The sequence below is a fragment of the Oratosquilla oratoria genome, chromosome 24, assembly GCF_046742065.1.
Source record: "Oratosquilla oratoria isolate Oo_2021 chromosome 24, ASM4674206v1, whole genome shotgun sequence".
NCBI lineage: Eukaryota > Metazoa > Arthropoda > Malacostraca > Stomatopoda > Squillidae > Oratosquilla > Oratosquilla oratoria.
The window spans coordinates 10,271,800-10,281,799 of NC_134800.1; the positions used below are offsets into that span (position 1 = coordinate 10,271,800).

Here is a 10,000-nt window from a genome sequence, read left to right on the forward strand (position 1 = left end):
ATCTTAAAGACGAACAAGACCTAGATAGATGATGACAAGATTATATAAACAAAAAGTAAAGATTAAAAAAAGGCATATAAAAGTAGTAAAAAGAAAAATAAAGAAAATGAGGGTGTAAGATAATCATCTAGAAGGAATTAGAAGAAGTTAAGGGAAAGAAAAACTCTTGTAAATATAGTGCTTACACTTATTGAGTTTTAAATAGATTTTTCCATTGCCAACCTAAACAACACGTGCATTGCCACGCCTGTTTCTTCACAGATCTGATACTCACTGTCACCTGACAGTCTTACATATTAAACAACAAGGTAGAGAGAAAAAAAACACAAACAAACAAATATCAAACATAAAATCATTTCCTAGGTTAGTAAAGATATTTTAGCATCAGTGATACCAAGTTTTCATAGATATGAAAACTCTAGTTATTTTCTGTATTAGTTACTAGAATTTAGCCATTAGGATTAATTACCTTCTTTCCTTACAACTATAACATAATATATTCATGGCAATCGCAGACATCATGGATTAATATATAAAGTATTCTAGATTTATCTAGGTTTCTAAACCAACATGTAAATAAAACGGCAGTCTATACGCGCACAAGTTTTCTGTGTGTGTGTGTGTGTGTGTGTGTGTGTGTGTGTGTGTGTGTGTGTGTGTGTGTGTGTGTGTGTGTGTGTGTGTGTGTGTGTGCGTGTGTGTGTGCGTGTGTGGGTGTGGGTGTGGGTGTGGTGTATGTGGGGGGTGCGCATGCCGTGTGTGTGTGTGTGTGTGTGTGTGTGTGTGTGTGTGTGTGTGTGTGTGTGTGTGTGTGTGTGTGTGTGTGTGTGTGTGTGTGTGTGTGTGTGTGTGTGTGTGTGTGTGTGTGTGTGTCTGTCTGTGTGTCTGTCTGTCTGTTTGTTTATTAGTTGTAGGGATCGGGAAGATGGTGACTTGCCTCTGCCCCTGAACCAACCTTCCCCCTAATCAGAGATTGGCAATGATGAGGGTGCACTGGTAGGATTGGCAGAAACCACATGTAATAACCTACAAGAATTACTTATCACAATCTCCTTAAACCCTTTAGTAATCTGACAAACTTTGTTGGCATCGATAAAACAAACGCCAAATTCCCAGAACTCTGGATTTCAGACCACAAAGCAATCCATTCCAGCAGCATAGTACAGCATATGCTACAACGAAATCTTAGAGAGTCTGCCATCAAACTGAAGGGTTTTATATCACAACAAATCTAGCAGTTCTACATTCTAGGTGCCAAGGGGAGATTTAATCTTGAATTTCAGCCACACTGAAACGATTTGGGTTAGGAAGTATGAGAAAGAATACTTCTGTTCTAAGCTGATAGAATGATTTCACAATGTTTAGAAAGTGTTAAAGTTCAACTATGTGTGAAGCAAAACTACTTTTTTTTCATAAGCTTAGACACTACTTGCTCTCAATTTCCAGATTGTGAAATGGGATAAAACTAAAATAAGTGTGGCAAAAGTAAAGATAGCAAAAAATATATATATACACCAATCCTTCACCGATCCACAACAGCTATCAATTAATTAATATTGCGAGGGACGTAAGCTTAGGGAATAATACAACAAATACAGCAAAAGATCTCCCATAAGATGTATGAGTTATCCAATGCAGCTTTCATGTCTCCTATCTACATTCGAAAGGTTTTCATTATTTTTTTAGTAACTTTTTTTTTCAGGAAAGCAGTTGCCTGTGATGCAATTTTCATCCATTTTTGGGGTCATCCAGTTACTTTGAAATCTTGTTAGTTTTTTTTCTGCTTCTTTTTCGTGAAGGGGGAATGAGATCATATTTTCCAATTCATATCTTCACCTTCGAATTATCACTTTGACAACAAGCGGACGACATGACGTCATCAATAAGGTCTGCCACGCTTGAAGTAAACTTAAAACAACTTCCACTCATGTTCTATAGATTATTATAAGATTATTATAACGTTTTACGTCAACATAGGAATCAGTAAATAGGAATGATATTTATAAACGGATATTCCCGTCTATGGACTTTGGGGACTGGGTTTAAGTTTTCTTGATTTTTTATTTTTTGATACAATTTTGGGGTCATAAAAGTCGGGAATGGAGGGGGGGGGTAGGAAATCTGGCACAAAATAAGGAACTTTCTCATAACAGCCACACATCCTGAAGTCCTGAAGGCTCTTGATAATAGCCTCCTGAAAGAAAACATCATCAGCTGGCCAATTCATCAGAAATTCAGATTCGTGTCTTGAAAAAATATATAAAAATTGATCATGTCACTCAGTCACACAGGAAATCTGTGAGGGAAGGTTCTTCAGACTTTGACTTTATTTCGCCTGTTTCAGTCTTGCATTTTCTTTTGAATTGGTTTCACTTTTGTAATTTCAACAACAAACCTCTTCTTGAGCTTACTGATGAAGGAAAAGATACGAATAACAACACACACACACACAGACACAGACACACACATATACTTACACATACACACATATGCACATATGTGTGTACACACACACACACACACACACATATATATATACATATATATATATATATGTGTGTGTGTGTGTGTGTGTGTGTGTGTGTGTGTGTGTGTGTGTGTGTGTGTGTGTGTGTGTGTGTTTGTATGTAAATATGTATATATATATACATGTATATATGTGTATATATATATGTATATATATATACATATTAATATATTGATGTATAATATATAATATATATTAATATATATTAACATATATGTATACCTATATATATGTACATATATATGTGTGTGTGTGTGTGTGTGTGTGTGTGTGTGTGTGTGTGTGTGTGTGTGTGTGTGTGTGTGTGTGTGTGTGTGTGTGTGTGTGTGTGTGTGTGTGTGTGTGTGTGTGTGTGTGTGTGTGTGTGTGTGTGCATATGCATATACTCATATATACGGTAGTGTCTATATATGCAGATAGAGTAATAGAAAAACCAGACAAACACTTCTATTATCTTAAGTACGTAAAATTCTAGAATTAGAGATATCTATATGCTAATGATAATAGAATTTGAGGAACTTCTAGAGAACTAACAACAACAAACATAAATAAGAAAGAGATGAGGTTTGTGAATAAATTAGCTAACTAAGATGATGTTTTCCTTCATGGAATTCAGCCATCTCCATCAACACAACCTGATCGTTAAGTAGTCAACACAAAAAAGCCAACAATATTTTAATTAAACCTATGAGGCGGGGAATTTCCTCGCCTTTCTTTTCTTTCTTTCTTTCTTTCTTCTTCAAGAAATTCTTATCGTCTTGGCGTCATTAACCTCAATTTATAAGAACACCATAGATGACAACACAGCCTTGAAATTTCCACATTCTTCTCTCGTTTTCTTCTTCTTTCTTTCTTCTTCATTTTTGGTTTCTGTGACGTCATGTCGCTTTCTGATACCGCGAAGAATGTCTTCAGATCTTTGACGTCATACATCAAGGCGACATCGTCACATTACATTCCTTCAGTTTGTCTCAATCTGTGCAAAAATAGGAAATAATGATTAGAGTGAAATAGAGAAAGATATAAAAAGTGTATTGCCTGAGGAAAAATTGCATTTAAACTATTATAAAAGTAATTCTTAATCTTCATACACAACAAAAGGTCACTCTTTCTAAAACATTTCAACAAGTTTCCTACAAAACTCAGGGAACAAACCAGGAGGGAAATTCCCCATATGACCAAAACCCCAGAACTTCTTGACTAAGTTCTTAAGTCGTTATACATATAGATTCTAAAAACACATGCACACTACAGCAAAATATTCCTTTAATTATGTTCCAGTTCGTAACCCCCCTCCCCCCCCAAAAAAGAAATCGTTTATGAAATAGACTGGGACACAAAGAACAGCGTTCTAAACTTTAGTATCTGAAAAATTCTACACACAAGTACATAAGTTGTTATACCTACATACATACATATACCAAAGGTTTTTCCCCCCTACAAGGGAGGTAGCCAAAAAACGAAGACATAGAAACCACTCCCACCCATTCCATCCCCTACATACTCCACTCCCCTCTACCCTCTTCCTTGTTATACCTATAAAGTCTAAAAAATACACACACACTACAGCAAATCTTTTCTCTGTCCTTCATATTCCAGATCATAAACCCAAAGAAAAGGCTGTCGTTTATGAAAGACTCTGGAACACGAAGAACAGGGTTCTGGACTTTAGTGTCTGGAAAATTTACGCACACAAGTTCTTAACCACTTCTGTACGATGATGCCCACGTAGGCGTCATGAGGTACAAGGATGCCGGCGTCGGAATCTTTATTATATATATATATATATATATATATAAATATATATATATATATACATATATATATATATATATATATATATAATATTTTTTTTTTTTTTTTTTTTTTTTTTTTTTTAATGAGTTAACCCCGGATTCGGTGAACTGGCTTGTTCACGTTCTCTGTTTATTATTACTCAAAGTAAAGGAGAACGAGTAATACAGAAGTGACTTTATGTATTATCTAATGCGAGTAGTGTGATGCGTCGTACATATGACAGCCGATGCTGCGCGCAAGAATTTGACTCGTACTGAAGTGGATAAGTCGTTATACCTATAAATCCTAATACCACATACACCAGTTTGTAGCTCAAAAAAAACAAAAACAAAAAAAAGTCTGGAACAAGAAGAACAAAGTTCTGGAGCTTAGTGTCTGGAAAGTCTACACACACCTTGAAAGGTCTCTGTTTATCCTCGAACTCTCGTAGCTTGGACTTGTACTTTTCGAGTTCCTCCCGAAGTAGGGCGTCCTCGATTCTTGCGTTGTCCTCGTCGTACTCGAGGCATCCGACGCCATCTAGCCTCTCGAGGTCGATGTAGCCCTTCCACCTCACACAGACTCCGTTCATGATGAAGTTGGATCGGATATGAACCTGAGGAGAAGGAAATTTATTATTTACTCTTTTGGGACCGACTAGGAAGAGACATCGTTAAATGGATCGTTAAACAAGAAGGTCAACAATACCAACATCAGCCTGAAGAAGAGGAAAAATTTGCTCTTTCTGGACTGACATTGTTCAAATGGATCGTTTCATAAGAAGGTCAACAATACTAATATCAATCTCATGAATAGGAAGACACTCGCAGTAATGGATTTAATTTGGACAAATTTAGATTTAGGAAGGAAATAGGAAAGAATTTATTTACTAATAGGGTGGTCAAGGAATGTAATAGACTTAGAAAACATGTAGTGAGTGCTGAAACTATTGGTTGTTTTAAGAAACGGTTAGACAACTTTATGGATGGGGATGACAGGTGGTTATAGACATGGAACTGCCTAGTGTAGGCTTTATGGTCTCTTGTACTCTCCTTCATTCTTATGGTTATGGTAATCAGAGCTGGGTGCGTTCCTCAGTGCGCTGCTATGTGCATTCATCAGTGTCATGACTATATATGCGTCAGTCAGGACATCGAGGAGCGCACCTAGGAGCGCACCAAGGAACGCGCCCAGCTCTGGTGGGTTTTTTTTTTTTTTTCTTATGTATTATTCCTTCAGGAAGGAAGGGAGGTCACTGGTTTGTTGCACAAGGAGGTCAACAATACCAACATGAAAATTTAGTGTTTAAGACAATGCCATTTTGTTTAAGAATCATGATAGATATGAATGCGTTCTAGGAATGGCGTTGTCTTTATATGTCTCGTCTAGTTGCCACCAAGCAAGAGTACAGGGTGAGGCAAGAGCCGTCACACATAGAAAAAATATATTTTTCAATTTTACTATTCTAACCTTTTTTTCAGACGCTGTGTATTCAAAATGATGGTAACCATGTAGACCCTGTTAGATAAACGCAGTTCTTAAAAGTTGTTTCTTATTAAAAACAATAAAATTCTCAAATGTTTAGCAACTTTTGCCTCGCCTTGTATTCATCTTGGGGAATCTCTTAAGGCCTGTCTACACGAGCGGGCCTGATCGGCGGGTTTGCCCGTTAACGGGCAAATTCTCGCGGGCCTGCCCGTGAATGTTGTCCACACGACCGAAGTGATGAACAGCTGGGCCTGCCCGATGTTGCCAGTAGCGGGTGGAGTGCTGTACGAGAACCATGGTGCCTAGCATTGTCAAGAAAAAGATTTTGTGCTCTATCCTGGGCTGCCATCGTTAAATGTTCACTGTGCTACTATGCCGTGGAATGTGGGATGAAGGCCCGCTGTGGGTTCACGATATTATCTTGCGTCTGGCAGGGTAGAAACTCCAGCTACCGGGCACCAGCTCAGTGATTTCGCTCGGCGGCCTTTCGGGCAATTTGATCGTTTGCCCGTCAAATATGCCCGTTAACGGGCAAGCCCGCCGATCAGGCCCGCTCGTGTAGACAGGCCTTTACTTTCCGAAGGACTACACATATTAGAAAAATTTGCCTCACTCATCGCGTGTGTCACACAGATATGAACCTAAAACAAACATAATACTTGCATTTATATAAGTCAGAGAAAGGTCTCGATCTAACGAGCTGTCCTTCCGTCCATAGTCCGTTACTCAAATGAATAAAATTGCATAGATTTTCTTTTCGAAAACATACTGTACGAAGAACAACGTCATTATGTATTTCTTCAAAATTCTCCTTCCTTTTTATTCTTAACTCAATCCCATCTTCCTTCTCTCTCTCTCTCCCTCCTTCCCTCTCTCCCTCCTTCCCTCTCTCCCTCCTTCCCTCTCTCCCTCCTTCCCTCTCTCCCTCCTTCCCTCTCTCCCTCCTTCCCTCTCTCCCTCCTTCCCTCTCTCCCTCCTTCCCTCTCTCCCTCCTTCCCTCTCTCCCTCCTTCCCTCGCCTCCTCAGGCTCCTTCTTGCCTCTTCACCATCCTGTTCCGTTTCATGTCAGTTCAAAGAAACTTCTTGTCTGAGTAAACTTAATCAGCAAAGGGCTTCCCTCTGGAGAAAGGAAGACCCATCGGCAGGATGAAGTCAAGAAGGCCAACAGGTTAAGCAGACTTTGCTATACAACAGGTTAAGCAGATTTTGCTATGCAACAAGTTAAGCAGACTTTGTTGTACAGCAAGTTAAGCAGGCTTTGCTGTACAGCAGGTTAAGTAGAATTTGCTGTACAACAGACTAAGCAGACTTTGCTGTACAACAGGTTAAGTAGACTTTGCTGTACAACAGGTTAAGCAGACTTTGCTATGCAACAGGTTAAGCAGACTTTGCTGTACAACAGGTTAAGCAGACTTTGCTATGCAACAGGTTAAGCAGACTTTGCTATACGATAGGTTAAGCAGACTTTGCTATGCAACAGGTTAAGCAGACTTTGTCGTACAGCGGGTTAAGCGGGCTTTGTTGTACAGCAGGTTAAGAAGGCTATGCTGTACAACAGGTTAAGTAGACTTTGCTATACAACAGGTTAAACAACAGGTTAAGCAGACTTTGCTATGCAACAGGTTAAGCAGACTTTGTTGTACAGCAGGTTAAGCAGACTTTGCTATGCAGCAGGTTAAGCAGACTTTGTTGTACAGCAGGTTAAGCAGACTTTGCTATGCAACAGGTTAAGCAGACTTTGTTGTACAGCAGGTTAAGCAGACTTTGCTATGCAGCAGGTTAAGCAGACTTTGCTGTACAGCAGGTTAAGCAGACTTTGCTGTACAACAGGTTAAGCAGACTTTGCTATGCAGCAGGTTAAGCAGACTTTGCTGTACAGCAGGTTAAGCAGACTTTGCTGTACAACAGGTTAAGTAGACTTTCCTATGCAACTAGTTAAGCAGACTTTGCTGTACACCAGGTTAAGCAGACTTTACTGTACAATAGGTTAAGTAGACTTTGCTGTACAACAGGTTAAACAGAGTTTGCTGTACAACAGGTTAAGCAGACTTTGCTGTACAATAGGTTAAGTAGAATTTCCTATGCAATAGGTTAAGCAGACTTTGCTGTACACCAGGTTAAGCAGACTTTGCTGTACAGCAGGTTAAGCAGACTTTACTGTACAGCAGGTTAAGCAGACTTTACTGTACAATAGGTTAAGCAGACTTTGCTATACAACAGGTTAAGCAGATTTTGCTATGCACCAGGTTAAGCAGACTTTACTATACAACAGGTTAAGCAGACTTTGCCGTACAGCAGGTTAAGCAGGCTTTGCTGTACAGCAGGTTAAGCAGGCTTTGCTGTACAATAGGTTAAGTAGACTTTGTTGTACAACAGGTTAAGCAGACTTTGCTGTACAACAGGTTAAGTAGACTTTGCTGTACAACAGGTTAAGCAGGCTTTACTATGCAACAGGCTAAGCAGACTTTGCTGTACAACAGGTTAAGCAGACTTTGCTGTACAACAGGTTAAGCAGACTTTGCTGTACAGCAGGTTAAGCAGACTTTACTGTACAATAGGTTAAGTAGGCTTTGCTGTACAGCAGGTTAAGCAGAATTTACTGTACAGCAGGTTAAGCAGACTTTACTGTAAATAGGTTAAGTAGGCCTTGCTGTACAATAGGTTAAGTAGAATTTGCTGTACAACAGACTAAGCAGACTTTGCTGTACAGCAGGTTAAGCAGACTTTGCTGTACAGCAGGTTAGGCAGGCTTTGCTGTACAACAGGTTAAGTAGACTTTGTTGTACAACAGGTTAAGCAGACTTTGCTGCACAATAGGTTAAGCAGACTTTGTTGTACAACAGGTTAAGCAGACTCTGCTGTAAGATTGCTAAGACTAGATAAGGTAGGAGATCACGGAGTTCGAGCTGAGCTCTCCTGGTCTCAGGTTTGAACCTTGCCGCCGGACATGGTGTGCTTGATATCATAAGTGCTTATAGTTCCTCCCATTTTTTACAGAACAACAATGAGTTCAGTCGATTTCTCAAGATATATAGAACATGTGATAGCCTTGCCTTTGGTTCTGTGTGTTGTCTTCTTTGAGATTAATTATATAAATAATTCTTGAATCATTTCTATCCTTTGTTACTCAAACCCAATACTATCTACAAAGCAGGAGGTCGAGTATAAGAAAATGAGTAATTAAATGAAAATAATATGTGTACGTCAATGAATTAAATAAAATTAGAGAAAGATTAAGATTTCCTACTTTTCCTTCTTCTTCCCTCTTCCTTATTCTTATTGCCCTCTTCCTTCTCCTCCCTCCTCCTCCTCCTCCTCATCCTCCTCCTCTTCTTCCTCCTCCTCCTCCTCCTCCTCCTCCTCCTCTTCTTTTCCAGTCCATCTTTCCATATATCTACAAAAGGGATAATAAAAAGTAATAAAAAAAACATCTTCTTTCTACCTCTCTTCCTTCTTATCCTTCCCCCTCCTCCTTCCTCCTCCTACTCCTCCTCTTCCTCTTCCTACTCCTCCTCTTCCTCTTCCTATTCTTCTTCTTTGCCAGTCCATCTTTCCATATATCTACAAAAGGCCAAAAAAAAAATAATAATAAAAAACATCTTCCTCTTTCTACCTCTCCTTCTTATCCTTCCCCCTACTCCTCTTCCTCCTCCTCCACCTCCTCCTCCTCCTCCTCCTCCTCCTCCTCCTCTTTTTCTCAAGTCCATTTTTCCATATATCTACAAAAGACCAAATAAAAATTAAAAAAAAAATCTTCCTCTTTCTACCTCTCCTCCTCCTCCTCCTCCTCCTCCTCCTCTTCCTCCTCCTCCCCTCCTACTCTGCAGCTAATCTCCTCACCTCCGTCTTCTCTCTCTCCAGCATTGCCGTGATTTCTCACACCTCTCGCCCCAGCCCTATGTTTTAGGCTCTTTTCGCGTCCCTCTTTTTCACCCTCCTCCTCCTCCTCCTCCTCCCCCTCCTCCTCCTCCTCCTCCCCCCTCCTCCTCCTCCTCCTCCTCCTCCCCCCCTCCTCCTCCTCCTCCTCCTCCTCCTCCTCCTCCTCCTCTCCTCCTCCCGCTCCTCCTCTCCTCCTCCTCCTCCTCCTCCTCCTCCTCCACTTCTTCCGCCTCTTTCTCATCCATTTTCTTTCCCTTGACCTTTCTCTTCTTCTTCCTGTTCATCCTCTTCGTCTTCTTCTTGTTCTTCTTACTCATCTTCTTCGTCCTT

At 39.9% G+C, this 10,000-nt stretch overlaps 1 protein-coding gene across 2 annotated transcripts in view; it reads right to left on the minus strand.

Annotated features, from left to right (window-relative positions):
* Window positions 1–2,868: 2,868 nt before the first annotated feature.
* The window catches only part of LOC143038441 (protein big brother-like), a 248,236-nt gene continuing 241,104 nt past the window's right edge, over window positions 2,869–10,000 (minus strand). The window contains exons 4-5 of one of the 2 annotated variants that reach the window (XM_076207636.1): window positions 4,717–4,919; window positions 2,869–3,503 (exon numbers count right to left, since the gene is read on the minus strand). In XM_076207636.1, the coding sequence (XP_076063751.1) occupies window positions 3,479–3,503; window positions 4,717–4,919 (228 nt within the window). In that variant the 3' untranslated portion in view covers window positions 2,869–3,478. The remainder of the gene's footprint in view (window positions 3,504–4,716; window positions 4,920–10,000) is intronic. The other variant, XM_076207637.1, reaches the window with a different exon arrangement.